General features: G+C 37.7%; 3 protein-coding genes across 3 annotated transcripts; all 3 read left to right on the top strand.

Annotated features, from left to right (window-relative positions):
- Positions 1-3626, top strand: LOC114526950 (adenosine deaminase-like). Its single transcript, XM_028548495.1, has 10 exons — positions 1-84; positions 266-327; positions 844-966; positions 1083-1345; positions 1565-1692; positions 1887-1958; positions 2054-2155; positions 2441-2508; positions 2859-2988; positions 3107-3626. Exons 1-10 carry the CDS (start codon positions 64-66, stop codon positions 3242-3244), a joined length of 1107 nt encoding a protein of 368 aa, XP_028404296.1. The 5' UTR covers positions 1-63; the 3' UTR covers positions 3245-3626.
- Positions 3627-3740: 114 nt separating this feature from the next.
- On the top strand, positions 3741-10544 carry LOC114526948 (doublecortin domain-containing protein 2-like). The gene is made up of 12 exons (XM_028548494.1): positions 3741-4147; positions 4444-4495; positions 5672-5760; positions 6225-6303; positions 6871-6923; positions 7313-7399; positions 8259-8318; positions 8578-8647; positions 8771-8963; positions 9289-9366; positions 9955-10067; positions 10211-10544. Exons 1-12 carry the CDS (start codon positions 3897-3899, stop codon positions 10274-10276), a joined length of 1191 nt encoding a protein of 396 aa, XP_028404295.1. The 5' UTR covers positions 3741-3896; the 3' UTR covers positions 10277-10544.
- A 1704-nt stretch (positions 10545-12248) lies between these two features.
- Positions 12249-18795, top strand: LOC114526951. The gene is made up of 9 exons (XM_028548496.1): positions 12249-12405; positions 13462-13506; positions 13603-13907; positions 14621-14748; positions 15327-15514; positions 16045-16296; positions 16682-16909; positions 17304-17540; positions 18497-18795. Exons 3-9 carry the CDS (start codon positions 13782-13784, stop codon positions 18679-18681), a joined length of 1344 nt encoding a protein of 447 aa, XP_028404297.1. The 5' UTR covers positions 12249-12405; positions 13462-13506; positions 13603-13781; the 3' UTR covers positions 18682-18795.
- The last annotated feature ends 5983 nt before the right edge of the window (positions 18796-24778 follow it).

Raw genomic sequence — 24778 nt, 5'->3', positions numbered from 1 at the left:
GGTATTAAAAAGCAAAATAGCAGTGAGAAAGCTTTTTCAATCTTTTTATCTTTTAATATTGCTATGAATGTACCCAAGTCTAAGGTATGTACTTTGCAATATCCACGCGATCGTATGCCTAAGTAATCAGAAAATTATCGTTTGCCTTGTACCGTCAGGATGCCGGTATATGGTGTTTAAGTAATCTATTAAGACTATTTTAGATGACGATCGACGTTTTATCAAATCCTTATTAAAACCTGTGTGTTTATTGATGTTTTTATAGGTTGAATTGCATGTCCATTTGGATGGATCGCCTCGGATAGAAACGATCATAGAATTAGCAAAGTAGGATTTATTTCTGTTGTTAAACGTGCTGCCCTTGAGGGCCCTTTCACTTTCATGAAGTTGATCCTTTAATACTTGACCAGTCTGGACGTCCTGGAAGATCAGTTTAGGACTGCTAGAGTTATCTAGTTGGGTGTATGATAAAGTTAGTTTTGTTTAGGTTTTTGCAGTAACACTGGATCAATAAAAGATGATCCTTACTGGACCTTTTAGATAGAAAGAACAGTTTAGAACTGATAGAACTATCCAGTATTAAAAAAGTTGGTTTAGTTTCGGTTTCCCAAGAGATGATACTTACTGGACTCTAGGAATAACAGCTTAGAACTCACAAAGCTAATTCTAGTATGAATGAAGTTAGTTTAGTTTAGGTTTCCACCGGTTGTAACACTGGATCATCCTTACTGGAGCACTTTAGAACTGAATAGTTTACCACGATAACCTAGCTCTGGTTTCGTTTCCATATAAAGTAACCCCTTTGCTCACTACATTAAGCAAGGATTTTGGTTTCCAATTTAGAAAGAAGAATGTTTATTTACCTGCATATGATGTCAAGGGCCTGGAAGATTATGTCAGCTTAAAAAAACCAGAATCTTTGAAATCTTTTTTACATTGTTTTAGTACTTTTATGCCAGTTTTACAGTAAGTAATAACTAATGTTGTTCTTATAGTAATTAAATTTAATACATGGATCTGTTGGAAAAAAACCTAGTTATTAATTTTGCTATCTTTATTGTTTCTTTTATCTATGTGTTAAGAGGTGATCCTGAAGCCCTGGAAAGAATAGCTTATGAATTTTGCGAGGATAAAGCGAAGAATGGCGTTCTTTATTGTGAAACACGTTACTCACCCCATCTTCTTGCTAATTGTGAAGTGGATGGGATTTCATGTAATGGCAGCAATGAACAGCATTGTTCTCCAAGAAAAGTTGTTGAATCCGTTTGCATTGGCTTAGAACGGGGGTCAAAAGATTTTGATGTTAAAGTAAAAAGTATTCTTTGCTGTATGAGACATAAACCGGGTAAAGTGATGTTTATAATGCACTAATCAATCAATTGTTCAGTTGAAAATTAGATAATAGATAATTCATAATCAATAAGAGAAGCTCCACGGACCCCACCATCATGGTTCAATCAATCAATTGATCATTTTTTGATTAAAGTTTAACAATAGCAAAAATCTATATCAACCAACCATCATTTAGGGAATCAATAAAGTTTTTCCCTTTTCTCTCAAAAAGACTGGTCTCTAGAGGTAGTTGGTCTTTGTGAAGAATTCAGGAATCGTAATGTAGTTGGGTTGGACATTGCTGGGGACGAGAGTTTGGGTGAAATCCCAGCCATAAAGCAACACATCATGGCTTTTCAGGTGAGATGTGAGATAAATATCAAATGTGAAACCGATTCTCAAATGATATTCTAGTTTGACAAGTAAGACAGAGTTTTAAACTCTTAAAGAAACCAGTGATCGCAGTAGAAATTTTTAAAGTTTATATATATTCACTTGAAGATTTCCACTTCAAGATGATCTATTGAAATGAGGGAATGTCTATTGATTTGCAGAGAGCTCAAGAGCTTGGCATTCCGAGAACTGTTCACGCAGGCGAGGCTGGTCCGGCGGCTAGCGTACACGAGGTAAGTTCCAGTTGGACTTGAATTATATATATCATCATTCTGTACCGTAACTACATGGTTACAGAAGTTACAGTAATCAATGGTCTTGTCTGTAGGCAATCTTTCTGTTACATGCGGATCGAATTGGCCATGGTTACCATGTTTTAGAAAACCCTGAATTGTATCAACTAGTGATTGACAGACAAATTCATTTGGAGGTATAATACGTGATCGTATATGTAGGCTAGCTAGTTCACAATTTTTTGAACTGCAATTTCCGTGCAATTTTCGTCCTTTTGAAAGATACAAACAAGCGAATTATTATTATAAAGCTTTGATGTATTAGCTGTGTGCTTTCGTATGAACAACCATAATCGCTCATTTGCATCTGTCAAGAGAAGAAAATCGCAGCAATGTAAACGGGCCTTGTGATATTTAAAACTCTGATGAACTGCTGATTGTTTGCTTAAAATTGACAAGAATAAACGTTTGGTTTTTTATAGTTGTGTCCTACATCGAGTATTTTAACCGCAGCAGTCCCTGAGCCAATAGAAGAACATCCAGCTATAAAGTAAGAGTCAAATATAAAAGCAAAACTAGCAGATGTAGGAAATAGGAATATTTAAAAAGCCGTATTTGAAAACGGCTCTTATTATTAGCAACAGTCAACACTCAGTCAGACTAGCAGTACTGCAGTCATCAACTGACATTGAGGAAGGTTGAAAGAGAAACACTGAATAAAACATTGAAACTTAGCTGGAAGTACCAGAATAGTCAGGCTTGTATTAGTAGCAACAGTCATCACTTAGTCAGACTAGCAGTGACGGTAATGATCAAAGTGATAATGGGGGAGGTTGCATGAAAGAGAAACACTGAATAGGTAAAACACTGATGGACACCTACAATACCTGCCTTGTATAGATTCGCAGAAGATGGCGTAAATTTTTCATTAAACACAGACGACATGCTGGTTTGTCGGACCGATATGACGCATGAATTCGATGTCGCTTTCAACAAAATGGGATTCAGCGCCGCGTTATTGACAAAAGCAGTGAGTACATACTATCAGTCTAACCCTATCAGTTTAAAATCGCTCTCAAAACACGCCGAAAAACAACACCACATCCTTCAATCAGGAACCTGCAGTCTATGTTTTTCATCTTTTGTAGACATTTAATGCTGCAAAGTCGTGTTTTTTACCGCGTAAAGAAAAACAAGAATTGATCGAAAAACTAAAAGTTATTTACGGGGTGACGGAGGACTCTAAATGTTTTGTAAACGATATAAATCTAAGTCCTACCGTTTGAAAAACAAGATATTTTTACCTGAAGTGGGGGAGCGATTGTGCCCAAGAAGAAAGTCTAGAAGTATCCCTCCCAATCGTTTTTAAAACGAAATGAATTTTTGCAAATGAAATAAGCCGAATGATTTTTAATGAAACATTTCGAAATTGTAATTTCTCTATTTTTAATATGTGCAAAATGTTTTATATGTAATGCGGCAAACATGAAGAAGGGAAATTAAATTAATTTCTGGCTATTTAAAATGTCTACGTTTCGTGTTATTTACAGAATGTATGAACGAAACCTTCAGGAAAGGCGGTTCAGAAAAGCGCGCAGCTGCCTTTAAGTATAAATACAGCGAGTTTAAAAAATACTAGGCTTAAAATAGTCTATTTGCAGAGATGATATTTATCTATATTTATAGCGTGTACCATGTGTCACCTTAAGTAAACAAATGAGCATTTGATGCGCGCGTTTCCATGGCGACCAAACATTGCGACGCATCCAAGAGTCTTTGCGACTACCATCGTCCGACTTCAAAACAAGGACGATGGAGAGATTAAACTAAAGTTTTCGTAGAAAAATGCGACGTTTTTGTACTTAAACAAGCGCGATCTTCAAACCTGAGATCTGTAGGTAGTTTGCAGGTATCCCACGGCCGTTCTGCGGTCCAAACATGACCACGAAAAGTGTAAAAATGTGCCGAAATGGAGACGGCTTTTTCCCACCGGTTAATGTTGTTGTGAATCCAAGAGATATCCGAAGCATGGATGCTTTTCTTGATCGTGTCACTCAAGCCACACGGATGGGAAATGCCGCAAGGAAAGTGTGTACGCCGAGGAAAGGACACAAGATTGAAGACCTGACGAAGCTAATTTCTGGGGAGACTTACGTAGCAGTCGGTCGAGAGGCGTTCAAAAATTTAGAGTGAGTGCGCTCTGATTTTCAAATGTTATATTCACCTATGATCGTTGTTTCAGATACGGATATCTGCTGTGGTTAATCTAGAAGACGTTGTTCATATTTTGTACAGAAATTCACAAATTAGAGTTCCCTCTCATGTAATAGACTAGATTTAAAAAACAAGCATGTCAAATTAGTAATACTTTGGAGTTCAGCACAGCGATTAAGCGACAATATTGCTTGCAATTACTGATATTGAAAGCGTTTCTTTTGCGCGTAATTGCTTTATAATATTTTAGCGCCTATCTTTTGTTTTATAGATACGGGAATATTCGTATACGAAGACCCGTCGTTCAACATCGCGAGATCAAGGTTTGTGTAAAATATTTCGACAGCCAATAAATCTTTTCAAAGTTTGTTTACATTTCTCATCAACGATGCATACAAGTTAAATTATTTCGCATTATGTTACCGCGCACTAATCTGAAATTAAATATTATTTTTAATCATTTTGCGTTTCTTTCAATATCCCCGTTTCTGAAGTTCCGTTGAAAATCCGTAACTTAACTCCGTTTAGCTTCTCTCGAAAGGAAGGAAAATGCCCTTGCTTTTTGATAAAGCAAAAAATATCACGCAAAATTTGTATTGTTTAATTTTTAACTATTTAATTAGTATATCTATTAGCTATTGTACAGCTGGTTTAATATTGAAGCTGACAGCTCAGAAGGGGCTATTTTTGAGAAATTTGAAATTCAAATGTGCTTCATAAAATTTCATTGGTTCTAGATAACAATCTCCATTTTTGAGTTATCACTAATGTTTGTAAATAAGGTTATTTTGACCAATTTGATCTTTCTAGCATGATCTCAAATGCATGTTCCTCTGATGATAAATATAATTTATCTCTAATTTCTGTCTTTTATTTAATACCTCTTTTGGTGGTGTGTATGACTGAGAGTTGAGCTATGGGATAATCTGTTCCTCTCCTATACCAATTCCATTCTTTTTTATGAAATTAAAAAATTCTTTCACCATAATACTCGGACACATGCGTACTTTCAGTGGTGTAAAAATCGCATTTTGTGTCAAGGGCACTTTAAGTAATTAGAGAAATTCAATTAGACCTAATGACGCAATAATATACAATCTCAAGATCTTTTGAAAACACAGAAAATTGGAGCCATTTTCTCATTAAGGGTCTGCTTGTAACAATGCCATAATATATAATAGACTCAGAACAATGGTACAAAGTTTTGGACTATAGTTCCATAAAAGATGTTTAGGGACACAAGTGATAGAGTAAAGCAGGATATACTTCTATGCTGCTGCTAATGCCAATTCCATTGATTAGCTACCATTGATAAACATCAATTTTTAATCCCATGCACTTGATCATCATGACTCATTGTACTATTCCACAATTGAGCAAAATAATATATGTATAGGACACATTTTGCCTCTTCTACAGTAGCTAATATTTGTCCATAGGCCAAACTAATAGATATCCCAGCTTCAATTCAAATTTCTCTATGCACTTTCCTGTTGCAGATTGAACCTGTGAAACACAGTAGAATTTTGATGTCTGCAAGATGTCGTAAAGTTGCACTTTGGGAATCGTCTGGACTGAAAACCATTTAGTAAGTAATGTCGCCTCAGTTTTTTTAATTATGGGTTGTCTCAATCTATAGTAGTTATCTCAAATCCACTCATTTTATCTAGTAACTTAGTATGTGGTAATATTGTATTCTTGCTTGTTTTGAATAATTTCTTCTCACTTAATTGGCATCATTCTGCTTTAATTACTTTTCAGCTTGCCTTGATATTGACGTACATTATTGCCCTTATATCAATTTCCAGTGAACCACTCTAAACATATACATAACAGCACTGCACTAACTGCTCCAAAAAAAAATTCTGATCTAAAAAAAATTGTAGATGCATGCTTAGCGAAAGGACATATTAAAAGTTTTGCATACCAGGTTTGAGATTGAAGAGCAATTTTTTCAGTAACTTTTAATTGATTTGAAAAACAAAGGAGAGATTGAACTAATACTCCTCAAGTGTACGAAAAAATAATTCAAATCGTGTTCATCTTCTTCAGCGTATATCGGAACGGTGATGATAAACAACCCTCGCATAAAATCCTCTTGGATCGCAGGACTCTGTTAAACATGGACAAGGTTTGCGTTGTTCCTACACTCTGCAAGCAGCTAAATTACCACCGTATGACTTATCAAATTTTGCGATTTGTTGAGCCGATTTACTGACGCATGTTAGCTAGTGACATATATTGAAATAGAGACTTCAGTGCATACATATAATCATAACAATTAAATGTCATCATCAACCACGCGTCCACCAATAACAAAAATCTGCTTTTAAAATAATTACGAGTCGCTTACGTGACATTGACTCTAGCAAATGTTTTTCTCGTACTTAAGTATTTTTTTAAAAACATCTGCCCACAATGACAGACGAGCACTTTATGAAAATCTATTCATCACATTCTTGACTCAAGATGTCTTGTTTATATTCTGAATTTTCTTAAATATTTTAGTATTTTGTACCGCCTTTCAATATGATTTTAATGTGTGTTTATACAGTCGAATATAACGTAGAAAATATTAACGTACATATTGATATAGCTATACTACATCCTAAATATAAAGCATGTTTCTAACGCGAAATACATGATACTACCTGTATGCATGTTTGGTGAATAGTTGAATCTCTGGCTCTACATTTAGGTGTTGGAGCTTGTTACGGAGCGAGTTAAGTTGGAAAGTGGAGCTGTTTTTGCGTAAGTATATATAGGTATTATATAGCTGAGCATTTTACAGCGGAAAAACCCCACAAATTAATCTCTTGTGGTTTGTTTTTCAGTGGCGTTTAACATGCACCTATACTAGCTATAGATAGAACTATAGAAAACACAACAATGTTTCTCGCGTGGCCATAATATCTTTCCTACTTTAATACAATTTTTCTTACTTCGCTCGACATTCATGACAGGCATATGGCCGAATTACATGTTGTTGAATTCAGTTTATTCAAGTCTGGCCTGTATTTGCCGTTCACCGGCGTTTGATTTTGAGCCCAATGCATGCATGTCAGTTTGTTGCATGGTATATTATAAAGTGAGATTGACCAGAACTCGTATGTGTATGTATTTGAATATTTTTTATATAGCCTCTGCACGATGCTTGGAAAAGAGGTGAACACTACGTCCGAACTCGTCAACGGAGAAAAATATGTTGCTGTGGGGCATGGAAAAAGGTATGTATACTAGCTCCAAATATCTTTTTAATTTTTCACTGCATATGTATGCAGAGCCAGCTATAGGTGGTCTTAGCCATGCAATCAGCACTTTAAAGCGTTGTCGAAATAGAAATCCATTCTCCAGTAATTCAATCGATTAAATATCTTTTGTTATTCTCTATAATGAAACTACTCGAAATGGGCTACAAGGCTGGCAAACTTTATGCCTATACTTTTGTATTATAAGCGCGCGAAAATTGAGCTGAAAGTGCATGCATGCATGGGTATTTTTATCGCCGCGAAATAAAGACGTATACAAAATTCATCAACTTTCAAGTGCTTATATATTTTTCACATTCTACAAAAGTTTCGCAATTAATATTTGCAACTTTAGCTGAGATTTTTTCTGCACAAATGAGCCTTTTATATTCGCGTGTATTGCGGGCATCATGCATGCATGTGTTGTAAGTTTTTGCAGTAGCTATCATGAAAGTAATTTTGATATGTGAATTAAGTTCACTGGCATGAACAGATGGTTGTTTGCCGGACACGTCTCAAGTCTCAAGACGTGTTGTGTATAATATAATTGTTTACATTCTCAAAGTGGCAAGCTTTGACAAGTATAGTGTTGTGACAGAGCAGAGAGACGTCTGCGTGCATTTTTTTCTGATACAAATTCGTGCTGTGTGCATTTTATTTTACCATCGCGGAAGCTTTGATATTTGAAATGTTTGCAAGAACACGAAGAAGGTTTTCATTGTTTGTATATAATCGTTTATATATAACAAATATATATAGACAAGTTCACATTGTGCTTCAAAGGCGAATATGTTGAGTGAATTAAGTTGTATGTATATGAATTGTAAATGTGTTTTAGGTTCAAAAGAACTGGTTACAACGATAAGCACAAAACGTCTCCCAACAACTCACCTCGAAGGTACGTGTACTGGAATATATATGCTTGAAATCTCTCAGTAGAATTCTGTCTAAATTTATACGAAAAGTCAAGAATTTCTGCCTCGGCATAATTGTCATGGCGACCTCGTATATACTTTTCACCTGCAGAGTTTTGTTTAAGAAATCGAGTGTTTAGTTTCGTTAGTATAAACAACAGACAGTCGGGCATTCGTCTGTCTTAAACATAAACATGTTATTCTGTCTGCATGTGCTAGCATCGCTTGTTTTTCGTTCGTCAGGGCAAAAGGAAAGCCAAGAGATAACGCTCTCGAAAAGAAGTTATTGTCATCTTCAAAAGCGGAAGAAAAGGTATACTTTAAAACAAGTCTATATTTGTGGATTTCAACGATCTTTTGTTCTCTAAAATCCTTTTAAATTCATATATAAAAAGCTAAGAGATGTCATGTATTTTCACGTCGTTCACTTCTTCAGCAAAAAGAGAAAGCAGCCAGCGTGGAAAACAAAACTAAAAATGTCGAAGTCAAAGGAAAATCTTTGAACACTCACAATTCATCCAACAAAATTCAAACATCACAGCCCGTGGAAAGCGACAGCATCAACACGTATGAAGAAACATCCGAACAACTGCCTGAGACCTCGACGGACGCAACACACGATGCTAATGGTAATTCTATGTCCAAATTCGTATTTTCCCATACATTCATTCTTGTAGATACAGAATATACAGAAATGTACATATGTATATACATGTTTAAACACAAAATAGTTTTCCATCATTTTCATTACAGAAACACACGGCATTATATAATGTTAATTCTCTATGTCCAAATACGTATTCACATACGACACTATATAACAGAAATAAACAAACACATATTTTTATACATTCATTTATACACATGCAGTACAGTATAAACCTAAATATACGCGTGTTCAGCGTTGGAATTTGCAAACTCTACGTTTACAAAATGGTTTTCCATAATTTTCAGTGGAAAGATCACATGAAAATGTTTTTAAAGCAAGCGGTGCAAAAAGCGAGAAAGCAAAACAAGTTGAAGATGACAAAGGTGAAGATTTATTATTTCATTTGAAATCGGCTATTTCCCTTTCTGTACTATTCACAACACGTATAATGATATGCAAAGTTAAAATTTACCATAACAATGCCCTGCTTGTGATTGGAAGGAAATAGCCACGTGTGTTAGACATGCGGAACATAAAAGAAGGGCGTGTAACACAGATTACGCCATTCATGCTCAGTTTATACGCGGAGTGCTTGACGGAGAAACGACCCACCCACCCACCCCAAAATTTGCGTGGGTCATACCCGCCTAGCACACACTAGCCAAGCTCCATCGGCTTGGCTAGTGCCGCACCTATCGAAAATTATTCCCAATCTTAAATTTAACTGAGCTTGAGTGATGCGTGTTATGAAATAGATTACTTTCTAAACCCCGTTTTCCACTAGGCGAATTTATTCGCGCGATGCGAAGCGTTATATTAAATCCGTGATGTGATTGGTTTGCAAAAAAATTAGCCGCGAATAAGTAGAAACGCTTCCTACTTTTTATGTGTTCGCGCGAATGAATTCCCCTCGTAGAAAACGGGTTTAAACATGGCCTCAGCTTTAAATGAATCTTTTCCTCGTTTCACAGAAGTCAAAATAGAGAAGCCAATCGATCAGGTACCAGCTGAGGAAGTCCTTGAGGACATTGTTGATCAAAATCCATCGCAAGACGAACAGCAGAATGAAGAACCGCAGGAACAGGTCGGTTCCCACCTACTACAACCCGGAGGGCTGTGGTGAGATGAGTTCTGCATGAAAGCGCGGAGACAATGAAAAATTCCGCTCTGCGGGCAAAATTCCGCCTAGTGGAAAACCGCCTTTAACTTCACCTATATTTTCTACAGGTGAGGCTATCTTCTGAGGAGAATGTGAATGGTGAAGAAAATGCAACCGCCGTAGACAAAGAATGATTATTATATATTGAATGATGTCATCATTACTCTTCCACATAAAGCGTTTCCATGACAACATGTACAGAGAGATTGTCAAGTTGTATATAATCTAAAACTCATCATTTAGCCAGTGACCATGCACCGTGATGTAGAAGGGAAATAAATCGATGTTTATATATTTAAAGCCATATTTAGGCTGCATAAATGTTATAAGTCTCCAAGCTTCGCTGTGTGGTATAACATATGTATAGTTCAGTACGGCTTGGCCCGAATATTAAAGTTTGGTATGGTCAAAGTTTTTCTTCATAATGCGGTTATTTGACTGGAAAATTTTTTTCGTCAACTTTTTTCAACCATTTTTCTGTTTTAAAGCCTCTCCTTCCAGAGGTTCAACGAGATTAGCTTTCCTATATTCAGTTCTATCTATTGTATGCTCCTACATCAAGTAGCAGGAGGACAAGTGGAGAACGTCCGCTGGTTACAAAGAGGTTTTAGTTCAGCGCCTGCAAAACAAAGTACGGGGTAAAGGTTATAACATTTCCCACGTGTATGGAAAGTTTTTATGCTAATCCTATGATTAATTTTTTCATCTTCAAATCTGCTTTCTGTAGTTAAACCTCTAGCTAGAACCTTCCAATGCAATGCTAATAAAGTCTGTTTAGTCTGTGAGTTTTCATCCAGAACATAGCTATGGTTAACTGAAAATAAAGGCTTTGGAAACTACAGTGTTCCCCTCCCCGAGAACGCATATTGTACCACATTTGAGGATCTGAGTGCAACGCTATTACGCTACAACCATCCTTCTATTTTAATAACTGCTGAGCGCGTGAATGCAGATTAACCGAGGCGCCAGCTACTGTCATTAGCGCACGAAGAAAACAAAAGTCAGAAATGAAAACAAAGGAACATTTGTAAATGAAGCTTCTTGATAATCTCGTGGCTCAATATGCTAAATCGTGCGTGCAATAGCATGAGAGGTTCATCAAGTTGTGAGATCTTAGTAAAGTTGAAAAGCAACTGATGAAATCGCAGTTGTACAACGAAATTTAGCGGATATAGGTTATTTCCAAATGCCGAAGGGTACTTGGTTAACCGGTATTTGTAAATGTGATACAAAACTGCGCTTATTGTGAGGGTGAAATTGTTGAAAATACAACAGAATTCCTAACGCAGAGTTGCATAAACACATGTTCTTGACTTGTGTACTGCTTCACGTCATTGTTTTGGCCGATAAAATTCTCGCTGTGGCACGATTGATAGCTGAAGGATTGAGCAGTGTCTTCAAGTGGAAGGTAAGGTCCTAGTAAACTAACTCCTAGCGCGGCGACCAGCGATAAAATATGAAATGAATGAAAATTTCGAACTTCGAGGAATGGTTCGTCCGCTAAATTATATATATATGCTTGTCTTCTTCTAAAGTTAATCCCATAAATAGATTAGTTGAACTTGACTTCTCTTGCCGGCCGCCAGTATTTACACCGGTGTAATGAAACAGTAAACATTTCTGTCAAACAACCATAATTAAACTTTTGCATGCTAGCTCCCGTTTTGGTAATGCTGAGAATATACTAAGTCTAAGGGAACTCGATCGTGTGTTCTTTTTGTAACAAAGAGCACAAGCGTAGAAGCTTGCCTACGACACCGACAGTCGGCTATGTATCGGGAATAATACCAGACTCTTCAGCTACTCAAATTCATCGTTTATTGATGGGAAAACACATCGTGCAGTTTAATTGTGAACAAATAGTTACCAACTACAATTAGTTGCCAACTACACAACAATCGAGCAAAGTGCGTGCGGCAAATTCAATGTTGCATGCATGGACACCAATAATGCAAAACCAATGGCAATGTTTGCTGTAACTTGCATTCAATTTAAATTTCTCACGCTCCTCTCCGCCTAATTGGAAAACTTGCAAAACTGTGTGCATTATACAGCTATATCAGTTGAGCTCTTTATGTTTTACCGTCATTGTATCGAAGACTCTGAAACGAAACGTTATTCTGAATACACTCGGCTCGTAAATTTACAGACTTGTAATTGCAAAAGAAAATATTTGTGAAGGGCTTCAGGAATATGCGTTCCGAACTTATATTTGCCGTCTTTCTCGTTCAATCATTCGGCTTCGTCGTTGCAGATTTTGAAGGTATAATTTATTTTTGTTTCCTAAAGTTACTTCGTCTTATCCTGTGATAAACTGAACTAATGTGAATTGTAGGATTTATCATGCATGCAAGAAGAAAATGTTTTGTTTTTCTATACATATCTATCGCTTTTGTAGGAATTAATACAAAGCGTTAACGTAACTAATATAGGGATTGATGTTCGTTCAGTAGACATTTCAAGTATAAAAGACCACAGCACGAGAAATCACTGCATCCAAATGTTTTTCTAAAAGCTGGATATAACCTTGCTGTGCATGTTACAGATTATAGAAGTCGAAATAGTATCAGATTAAGATGAAGATTCGTTTCACAGAAAAACTATATTTGCCAATGTTTATCAAAGTAAACGTCTTGTATTCGAGGACACAGCACCATTATTCTTACAGTAAACTTTACTGTCATGCTGGTATACTACCATATTATTATATTTTATTATCGTATAATTGAAAATCAATTTCTGAAAATAGCTACCATCGTCTTTGCTAGATTTAGTGTGCTATAAACTAACCAGACTCGTTTGGATTTTTGGCATTTCATTCAATTCATAATTTCAATTTTCTCTTCCGTGAGAGCAAACACCTGCCAATTAAATAAATTGACCAGGGCCATGTCAGAACCTCGAAAATAATTAAAATCAAATGCGTTAGTCATTATAGTTAATTGAATGCAAACATTTGTTCTCTAATTACAATAAACAATCTTAAAAACCCTGATCACTGCTTCACAATTCTGCATTCTGTATCGCAATCAAAGAGAAAACTATTGAATAACTTTAAAAAGTTCTGACAACGTATTCTGCGATCTTTTCACACACAAGGTTAATAGGTTATTGATTCAGACGATTCGTTTTTGCCGTTTGCAAGCTTTAAATCTTTTGTGCAAGTCATATTTCGTCACAGTATTTATAAATCTTCTTTCTCACCAAGTTTGAAGCTTTATTGAGAATTGCGGCTAATTTTTGCCAATTTTCTCGGTGTTTCTTCAACCCCATCGTCGTTTGATGTATAAATTGACTGTTGTGTCTCCTTTTACGACAGATTCCGAAGATTGGCGTCGTATGGTTGCCACACCGGTGACCCCGGGTAATAATCTACATTCAATTTTTCCACTTTCTTTATCAAATCTTCAAAAACCTATTTTGACGTTCAACCTTTATTTTTTTTCCTCTTTTACGACAGATGTTTGTAAGAAGGACATTTTGTTGGTTGTGGACACATCAAACTCCGTTGGCCAACACCATTTTGAAAACGACGTGAAACCCTTTTTGATATAATTGATAGGAAGCTTAAAGCTGAATGTCTCTCCTGACGGAACACGATTGGCGCTGCTTACGTTTAGCAACCAGCAAAATACGAAGATGAGGTTTTATTTCGCGGCAAGAACTGTCAAAGAGTATGAAATCCTCGTAAATGATTTGAAATGGAACGACGTTGCAGGCGACAGAACATTGACAGGCGATGGATTAAACATTGCTGACACGCAGGTACAAACAGGGAAAAAACGATTTGGTCAGATCACCTCACAATGCCTTTAATTGCACAAAATAAACGTTTATGGTCATACATCACACCCCTATCCCCCCAAACGATGTTGATGTTGCTCAACTTGGCAGAATTAAGAGATGTACATTAGGAACCAACATTGACGGGGGGGGGGGAGTGAGGAAGTGAGGGAGTGGGGGATCTGCATAACAACCTCAGATTTTCAGGATTTACCTGAAATATTGCTAATAAATTGTCCTGTCCACATCAATTATGTCTAGGATTGTAGTCGAAAGTTTTGGAATATGTATAGCTGTAAGAACTAATGCTATGACATAAATTGGACACCTAAATCTAGTATGTTTCAAGAGATATTAAGTTGCTTTAAATAACCAAGAATTGGATTTTTATTTGAGAACTAATCTCCGATCACCTGGAAACTGCATGGAATAGCGGAGGCGACATAATATAAATAATAGGAGATTTTGAATGCAATGTCTTATAAACCTTCAGGTGCACTCAGTTTAACCATAGACAATCCAGAAGACATTCATGTCTTCTGGATTGTCTATGGTTTAACAGAGAACTGAATTTTTATTTGGCGACTAGTCCCAGTTTTTTTCGCACTTTTTGATCATTCGGTGGGAGGGAGGGGAGGAGATGGTCTGAGGTGTAATTTCAAATCTTTATCTTTACGTCGACTTCTTTTACCAAGGTGTTTCCACTACACAGTCCGCTGAATGTAAGGCCAAACGTCCCAGATGTCGTGGTGATTTTGACAGATGGTGAACCTCGTGGAAGGAAAAGAGGAAGACAACTTCAAATGGCACTCCATCACTCAAGGTTGGGGGAAATGTATAATACGGGGAATACCCAGCCAACTAGCATGCTCTAGTGAACGTAATGCAACTGGAACGATAATTCTAGGGGGAGAGAAGGGGGCAAAAACGACGTATGTTGTGGGGAAATATATACACAGCCAACTAGCATGCTCCATGGTGAACTAAACTACAACTGAAACGATAATTCAAGGGGGAGGGAAGGGGGTAAAAACGACGTATATTGTGGGGAATATATACAGAGACAATAACTAGCATGCTCTAGTGAACTTAAATGCAACTGAAACGATAATTCAAGGGGAAAGGGGGGAGGAAGAAACGACGTATATTGTAAGAACACACAGCCAACTAGCATGCTCTAGTGAACTAAAACACAACTGCGACGATAATTCAGGGGCGTCGTTCAGCTCTTGAGTACGAGTTTGTTAGTAAATTACGTACTCGAAAGCCCAAAGAATACGAGTTTCGACAGATAACGTAAGCGAAAGCACCGAGTTTGGCGCGAAAATGACGAATGTTGTACTCGTAGTCTCTGCTAAAGTTTCCTATTATTGTCTCTATTGTTGGCATATTATGTTATAGCTCGATGAAAAACAGAAGCATTTTAATTATTGGTATCGCTGTTGGTCAACCGGCGATAAGGAAGAAGTTTTCTCATATATTATTGCAATTGGTTACCTCGAATAAGACAAAGTTCGACACTGATTTCATCGATCTCGATAAAATACTGGACCAGTTGGTTGACGTGTCGTGCACACCTTTTAAACCAGGTAATTCAAATAGATCTTTCTCGTAGTGACGTCAAACGTCAATCTGACGTGTAACTTCAGGTCATTCGCGTTCGACGTGGTTCTGGGTGAAAGGTCTATTATTTCCAGTCCAAGTGAATTAGTTCCCAGGGTCTTTTGTGTTCATCGCGCGCGGTATGTTGCACGAACACAGACGTCCCTGAAGACGAGGTTGGATTTTGTAACTGCATCGTGTTGTGATAATGTGATCTGTAAGGGGCTGTTCACATGAGCCCGGTTACCCGAGATTCAACGAAGCGTGAGAGGACTTTGAGGTATTGAAATAAGTCTTTGTGACACCAAACAAGCACCTGCTACTGTTGTGGTGATTATACGACTGCCAGGATCATGTTATCTGATCATTCTAATACCTCAAAATCATCTCACGCTTCGTTGAATTTCGGTTAACCGGGCTCATGTGAACAGCCTTTAAGTCAATCGATGATTTTTTCAAATTATTAATTTCATTCAATGAAATTCCCTAATATATTCCCGAAGTAAACCTTTCACAGGTGATTGTGTCTGCCCAACCATCCAGTCAGTGGACTTGTATATCAAGCCCTCAAAAACTACGAGAGAAGTTAGTTGGGTACAGCCTAACCTTAAGTGCAAAAATGGCAGGATTCCAAAGTTCGTCAACACGACTGTCAGTCCAAATATCGTGTCCCCGCATAACTTCCCAGCTGGAAATCACGACATTGTCTATACCTACACGTTCAAGGGAGGATTTGCTCTAAAATGTTTTGTCAAAATCTCTGTGAAATGTGAGTAAATGGTAGTTGTTATTTAGGTAATTTATCTCGTGTTTTCCGGTTGGTGAGATCACTTTTCGACGAGCTAAATAGGTTGGTTGTTTTTTCATCAGAATTTAAAACGTTGTTCCGCTTAGCAGTTTTTGGCAGAGGCACTCGTTAAAATGTTGTTAAAACGACAGAAGATTCAGTTACTTTACTTCAGTTAAGAGGTCTTTTTGGAAGGCTGATCGGAAAATATTGACTTTTATAATGTCCAGGCGCAAACCCATCTTCACTGTTCAATGTCTATATTTTCCTAAGTAATCATTACATACATAGAAATGGTAAAGGCAGTTAAAGCCGTCTCCGTTTGAGCCCCGTTTTATCTAAAGCGATACTATGATCTATATTTTAGCTTGTAAATGCCAATCCCTTCCGCCCGTCATCGCTTATGCTCCCAGAGGCGGATCAGTCCCCGTTCATTGGGTAGCACCAGTCCCCAGCTGCGGCTACACTCTTACGGCCACCCATCCAAATACACCTTCTGGATCCACTTTCAACATCGGAACTCACACCGTGAACTATGTGTACTCCACCGTGGCTGGTTTTATTCTCACCTGCGGGATTAACATTGATGTGCGAGGTAACTGGAATTGACTATCGAATTTTTTAACTTAAACAAGCTTTTAAATTTTGGGGTTTTAAGTCAACCTCGTTCCCATGACCCGTACCGCGCCAAACGGCGCCATGAACACAGAAGACAGTGGGAACGAGGTTGTTTCGAAGAAGTCTTTCTAGTTTATATAGATTACTAAACTAGATCCTCAGTAGATTATTACCGTATAGAACTTTCTCGAATTTTAAACTTGTGCAAACTATGTTCGGTTTTGAAAGTTGCATTAGGTTTGCATGCTGTACATTTCTGGAAAACCTAATCATCTCAACGTTTTTACCATATTTAAACTGTTCCTTTTGAAACTCGCGAGGGGTAAAACCGTATTTAAGCAAAACTGAAATTCCGTCTCTTTTTGTTTCAGAGTGTTTCTGTAAGAATACCAATGTTGATATATACGTGCATCCAGAAAAGAGAACACGAATCGTTAACTGGGAGGAGCCAAAACCGAACTGTCCTGGGTTGAGGATCGTGCGTACCAAAGTAGAGCCGGCCATGACGCCTGGGGCGAGCCTCGGCATTGGGAGACACTTGATAAAGTATTCGTACGTCATGAGCAACGGAGTGAGCCTGCAATGTTCAGCTTCTGTTATGATAAAAGGTATAAATACTTATTCCGGAACAGGGAGCTGCCGGGGCAGCTGACCCCTTGCCTTTTAGGAGCAGGGGCAAGGGGGGGACATGCGTTTTCATTTTAAGTGATCACATTCTAAATCTTAACCATCGAACTCAGTTCCACAACACCGAAATCTTCTTGTAAAGTGAAAACGCGCTGAAACGAAGTTTAACAGACAATGTTCCAGTATGTGCTTTACAGAGGTGCCCTTTAACGAAAATCTGTCCCCTCGCATCCGAATTTATGCTGTCCGACAACTTAGTCTGTAGTTTTACTACAGGAGGAAACCTAAACTAAACTAACTTTATTAATACTGGATAGTTTTATCAGTTCTAAACTGTTCTTCCTAGAGGTCCAGTAAGGATCATCTCTTATTGATCCAGTGTTACTACAGGAGGAAACCTAAACGAAACTAACTTTATTAATACTGGATAGCTCTATAAATTCTAAAATGTTCTTCCTAGAAGTCCAGTAAGGATCATCTCTTATTGGTCCAGTGCTACTACAGGAGGAAACCTAAACTAAACCAAATTTAAATTTACACTGAATAGCTTTATCAACTCTAAATTGTTCTTTCTAAAAGTGTGGCAAAAATCATATCTTATTGATCGGCCAGTGTTACTTGTTGAACTAAACATAGTTTATTGTAACGATGAGGTCAGTAACGATCATATCTTTCGGCGCTTTCCTTCATACGGAAAAACCAGCCAGTATGATCTCCATAAGTATATCGCTATTTACATCTATCTAGCTCGGAAAATGCAGTTTCGCCGCTATATTCTTACGAAATACTCTATTCAGTCAATTTGAAATTGGTTGCTCAGTAAAGGAAAAAGCGCCCTTACTGTCCAGATAGGCCCAAAACTATTCCGATATTTTTTACTGGACAGCTCTTTTCAAAAGTCATTTCTACTTTAACCCAATCATTCTATTTTCTACAGTCATTCCATGTCAAGGGCAAGACTACAATCCAGCTACGCAGTTGTGCTGTTGTGGTAAACTGCATATTCTCAAAGTAGGATTCAAATGTTGTGGAAGACGCCGGTATGACTCCAAGACGACGAAGTGTTGTCCAGTAGGCTTCAACATTGTTAAAAATAATGAAACATGCCCGGAAGCAAAGTAACTTCTCATTTCTCCCTGAAAACGGCAAATTTTATGTTAAACAATTTAGTATACAAATGATTAGCGAATAAGCAATACATGATTAAATGAAATGATTGATTAACTCAATATAAAGCAGAACTAAAACAACAAAATTTCTCCTTTCTTTCCGGCAGACCAAGTTTGCTAGTCAGGTCCTTGCTATATTTGAAAGTTCATTGAGTGTGTTGAGAAATTTTTGCTCCCCCCCCGGCCAACAAATCATCGACCCTTGGCCCCCCCAGTTTTTTGGGAGTTAAACACATAAAGGGCTCCAGCACTCACTGAGAGGTTTGAAAACGGCAGATGCTGGGATCGGAAAGCGTCCTTCAGTCCGGAAAATATTTCTTATTTTCTTATCAAACCAAAGTGGGGCCCGCAGTCCTCGAACCAGAAGGCACGATCCTGCTCAGTGCTGCTGGACCAAAAACAAGAGTGACAGATCATTGTAAAAAACATTGTCCATTATACCCAGAGCAAAATGTCTCAGGGTGACGACAATGGTCTCCCAACTGTCACGATGATGGTTCGAATGCTGTATGGGGAAGATATTTTTATCATGAACCAAATGAAAAGATTAAGGTAAGATAGAAAAACATAGATGTTGATGATCTAGTGGTTAGGGCAATAGTCTCGCAACGTGAGAGACCCTGAGATACTGAAAAACTTTCTTTATTATGTTAATTGGAAATTTGCAGACATGTAATTCGCGGGAACATGCACGTATCTTTAATTATCTGCGGTTGTGATGTATGCATGTGGTAATTCTTGCACTATATGCACTATGGCATGAAATCAACAAAATTCTAAATGCTCTTTATTCACTTCATTTCCAAACTGATTCAGCCTGTTTTAGTTTAAAGTAAATGCAGTGAGTGAAAAAGGACACTTTACGGTTGTTAAACATACTTAAACGCTATTAGAAAACGATAAAAAGTCAAAATCAATATAAAAAAACCCCGCGCAGTCGCAGTAAACGAATAATAATCCCACAATCACCACATTGAGCAATGGCATATATATTGAGCCTTCGCCTTTCGAGTTTGATTATGACTTTCATAAAAAGGATGAAGTAAATGAAATAACCATAGCTGTTCAGCACAGCATCTCGTAGTCTAGTGGTGAAGACAACGTTTTCCCGAGTAGTAAATCGATTGTTCGAATCCTACCCTAATCGTTTTTTATTATGACTTTCGTTGAAAAAATAAAGTAAATGAAATAGCCATAGCATTTAAGCACAGCATCTCGTAGACTAGTGGAGAAGACAATGGTTTCCCGAGTAGTAAATCGATTGTTCGAATCCTATCCTAATCGTTTTTTATTATGACTTTCGTTTAAAAAATAAAGTAAATGAAATAACCATAGCTCTTGAGCACAACCTCTCGTAGTCTAGTGGCGAAGGCAATGGTCTCCCGAGTAGTAAATCGATAGTTCGAATCCGACCGTAACCGTTTTTCATTAGTGAACTTCGTGAAAAGGATAAAGTAAATTAAATAACCACAGCTGTTCAGCACAAGATCTCGTAGTGTTGTGGTCAAGATGTTAGTCTGATGTGTCTACAGGCGAAGGTTCAATCTCGTTTTAGATGAAAATTTTCGTTATTAATGAAACATAGTAAAGCTATGGTGAATAATTTGGTGCAGGCTTCCAACAATCACCAGTTAGCCTTGTGGTAAAGTCATGGACTATCAAGTACAAGATCGTGGTATCAAGAACAGTATGGTACGTTTCTCATGGCGGTGGAAAGCAAAAGAAAAAAAAAAGAAAAAATGGTGGGTATGTTGCTCGGTGGAGGTTTGTACTCGGTTAATCTTTGCAAATCAAAGTTAATCTTTAGGGAAATCAGGGGATTTGTAGGGTGAATGAGGGGTATATGAGTACAAAAAGACTTAGTAATAAAAAAAAAAAGTAGTTGGGCGGCCTCGGCTGCCGGGGCAAGGAAAAGGGTATAGGTGAGGAGGCACCATATAAAATGTTTAAGTCTTTTTGTACTCATTTAAACCTCTTTACCCCTATTTATCCCTCTATTTACTCCTATCTATCCCTGCTTTTACCTATCCTCATATATCCCTGATTATCCCCTAACACGATTAAATGTTTGAAGAAAGCTTGCTTTGAAAGTCAGGAAAGCCGGGGGAAAGAGAACCCCCCTCAGTCTACTCCTCGCCCAAGGCGAGGGCATATTCGCCCTCTCGCACTACTCCTCTCACACTCACAAATTCTCACCTTATTACCTTTGTTGTTCTTTTTCGGTTTGTCCAGGGCTTGAACCATCGACTGTATACTTGGCAGATCACCGTCTTCACCACTACACCACCAGTTCTTGTGGTGTAAGCCTAGAGTTTTTTATTTTACTTAATCCTTTTTGGAAGGATCTTTGATGAAATAGAAGAAAAAAAAAATTCCCATCTGGGATTCGAACCTCCGCCTTTAAACTCGGAGAGCACCGCCTTTACCAGTAGACCGCACGATCTTGCGCAGAAATGCTATACACCTTTTTATATTAGTGAATACGTTATGGCTAGGATCTCAAAAGAAATAACAATTTAAACGAGTTCCGTTTCATGTTCATGATTTTCTCTCGTCTAAAACGCACACAACTGTATCTTATTCGTAGTTTGTAAGTTGTAACCTAATAAAAAATATCACATACAGTCCTTAAAGCCTTAATTTTCCATAAGTTAGTTATATGCGGCGCAAATGAAGCTAATGGTTACGGTGCGATTGTTTTGTATTTTTAATGAAGTGAAATCAAAGTAAAGTACAAGAATTAATAATGCATTTCAAAATAGGTTTGAAAGAAAAAAACTACAAGAATTAAGAATACCGGAATGCATATTAGGGCGGATTCATATTAGAAACTCATCTTAGACGGGAAAGTTGATAGTAAAAACCCGTCTGAATATGAATTGGACTATTGATGAATTTATACGTATGATGGTTCGGGTAATGAGTAATCATTACGGTAATAATTTTGTTTAGTTTCCCTTAGCCTTGTTCCGTCCTTGACCGTGCTTATATATATCAGAAACTCGTCTCATTTTTCCGTCTAAATATGAATTTAAGACGAGTTTCTCTTCCTGACGGGTTCCTTTCCAACTTACCCGTCTTTTTAGACGGGAAATTTCGGAAGAGAAACCCGTCTGTGATTCACATCAGACGAGTATCCCGTCTTCGATGAGTTTCCCCTCTAAGACGAGTTTCCCGTCTGTAATATGAATTCGGATAAAAGTGTATGTATAACGCGTATAGTCATGAGGCAACAAGCATGCGCCTCGTACTCTCTTCAGTAGATTACGGATTGAAGCCTTTCAAGCAAACGAAGCAAATGAAGCCTTTCTTCGAAGAACTTTCAAATGAAATAGTTATGAATCGTCGCCGTAATATTGTTGAGCTGCTGTTTGTTTGGTTGTTACCCGGTTAACTGCGTAAATTGTGCTTTTGAACTGATCTTTTTCTTAGCGTATTTTATATTGGACGAATCGGCTAGACCAGCTAGTATTTTGGCTCTTTATACAGCAAAGTCTTAAAATAAATAGTCAATGTCTGTTTAACTGGATATTTGCTTCATTTATTTGCGATTTCAGATGATATCTTCGAGAGTACGACTACGAGGTATCGGGAATCCCGTCTGGAAGAGAAACTCGTCTTAAATTCATATTTAGACGGAAAAATGAGACGAGTTTCTGATATATATAAGCACCGTCAAGGACGGAACAAAGCTAAGGGAAACTAAACAAAATTATTACCGTAATGATTACACATTACCCGACCCATCATACGTATAATTTATCCACAGCCCAATTCATATTCAGACGGGTTTTTACTATCAACTTTCCCGTCTAAGATGAGTTTCTAATATGAATCCGCCCTAATATGCATTCCGGTATTCTTAATTCTTGTAGTTTTTTTCTTTCAAACCTATTTTGAAATGCATTATTAATTCTTGTACTTTACTTTGATTTCACTTCATTAAAAATACAAAACAATCGCACCGTAACCATTAGCTTCATTTGCGCCGCATATAACTAACTTATGGAAAATTAAGGCTTTAAGGACTGTATGTGATATTTTAGCGACAACACAAGTGGCTAATATTAGGTTACAACTTACAAACTACGAATAAGATACAGTTGTGTGCGTTTTGACGAGAGAAAATCATGAACATGAAACGGAACTCATTTAAATTGTTATTTCATTTGAGATCCTAGCCATAACGTATTCACTAATATAAAAAGGTGTATAGCATTTCTGCGCAAGATCGTGCGGTCTACTGGTAAAGGCGGTGCTCTCCGAGTTTAAAGGCGGAGGTTCGAATCCCAGATGGGAATGTTTTTTTTCTTCTATTTCATCAAAGATCCTTCCAAAAAGGATTAAGTAAAATAAAAAACTCTAGGCTTACACCACAAGAACTGGTGGTGTAGTGGTGAAGACGGTGATCTGCCAAGTATACAGTCGATGGTTCAAGCCCTGGATTAACCGAAAACGAACAAGGTAATAAAGTGAGAATTTGTGAGTGTGAGAGGAGTAGTGCGAGAGGGCGAATATGCCCTCGCCTTGGGCGAGGAGTAGACTGAGGGGGGTTCTCTTTCCCCCGGCTTTCCTGACTTTCAAAGCAAGCTTTCTTCAAACATTTAATCGTGTTAGGGGATAATCAGGGATATATGAGGATAGGTAAAAGCAGGGATAGATAGGAGTAAATAGGGGGATAAATAGGGGTAAAGAGGTTTAAATGAGTACAAAAAGACTTAAACATTTTATATGGTGCCTCCTCACCTATACCCTTTTCCTTGCCCCGGCAGCCCAACTACTTTTTTTTTTTATTACTAAGTCTTTTTGTACTCATATACCCCTCATTCACCCCACATATCCCCTGATTTCCCTAAAGATTAACTTTGATTTGCAAAGATTAACCGAGTACAAACCTCCACCGAGCAACATACCCACCATTTTTTCTTTTTTTTTTTCTTTTACTTTCCACCGCCATGAGAAACGTACCATACTGTTCTTGATACCACGATCTTGTACTTGATAGTCCATGACTTTACCACAAGGCTAACTGGTGATTGTTGGAAGCCTACACCAAATTATTCACCATAACTTTACCATGTTTCATTAATAACGAAAATTTTCATCTAAAACGAGATTGAACCTTCGCCTGTGGACATATCAGACTAACATCTTGACCACAACACTACGAGATCTTGTGCTGAACAGCTGTGGTTATTTAATTTACTTTATCCTTTTCACGAAGTTCACTAATGAAAAACGGTTACGGTCGGATTCGAACCATCGATTTACTACTCGGGAGACCATTGCCTTCGCCACTAGACTACGAGAGGTTGTGCTCAAGAGCTATGGTTATTCCATTTACTTAATCCAACCTTTTCACGAAAGTCATAATCAAAAACGATTAGGGTAGGATTCAAACCATCGATTTAACACTCGGGAGACCATTGCCTTCGCCACTAGACTACGAGAGGTTGTGCTCAACAGCTATGGCTATTTCATTTAGTTTACCCTTTTCACGAAAGTCATAATCAAAAACGATTAGGGTAGGATTCGAACCATCGCTTTACCACTCGGGAGACCATTACCTTCGCCACTAGACTACAAGAGGTTGTGCTAAACAGCTATGGTTATTTCATTTACTTTATCTATTTCCTGGCAACCTGGAAGCAGACTGCAAGAAGACAACCTTTCCTCGAAATCCCACAAGAGAGAGAACCGATAATTTGAGGTGTTACGCAGTGGATGCGACTCCATAAACCGAAGGCTTGGTATATATGACATTGCCCAATGTTGTGATTGTGGGATTATTTTTCGTCCACTGCGACTGCGCAGGATTTCTATATGCTAAATTTGATTTTTTATCCTTTTTTAATAACGTTTAAGTATGTTTAATAACCGGAAAGTGTCCTTTTTCACCCACTGCATTTACTATAAGCTAAAACAGGTTGAATCAGTTAGGAAATGAAGTGAATAAAGAGTATTTGGAATTTTATTGATTTCATTCAATTGTGCACCTAATGCACGAATGACACAGGACACAAACGTGGATTATTCACGGATGTACGTGT

This window comes from Dendronephthya gigantea, unplaced genomic scaffold, assembly GCF_004324835.1.
Source record: "Dendronephthya gigantea isolate DGI-Jeju-01 unplaced genomic scaffold, DenGig_1.0 000042F, whole genome shotgun sequence".
Classification (NCBI taxonomy): domain Eukaryota; kingdom Metazoa; phylum Cnidaria; class Anthozoa; order Malacalcyonacea; family Nephtheidae; genus Dendronephthya; species Dendronephthya gigantea.
The sequence above is the reverse complement of the archived record's forward strand: the minus strand, read 5'-3'. Positions and strand labels throughout refer to the sequence as shown.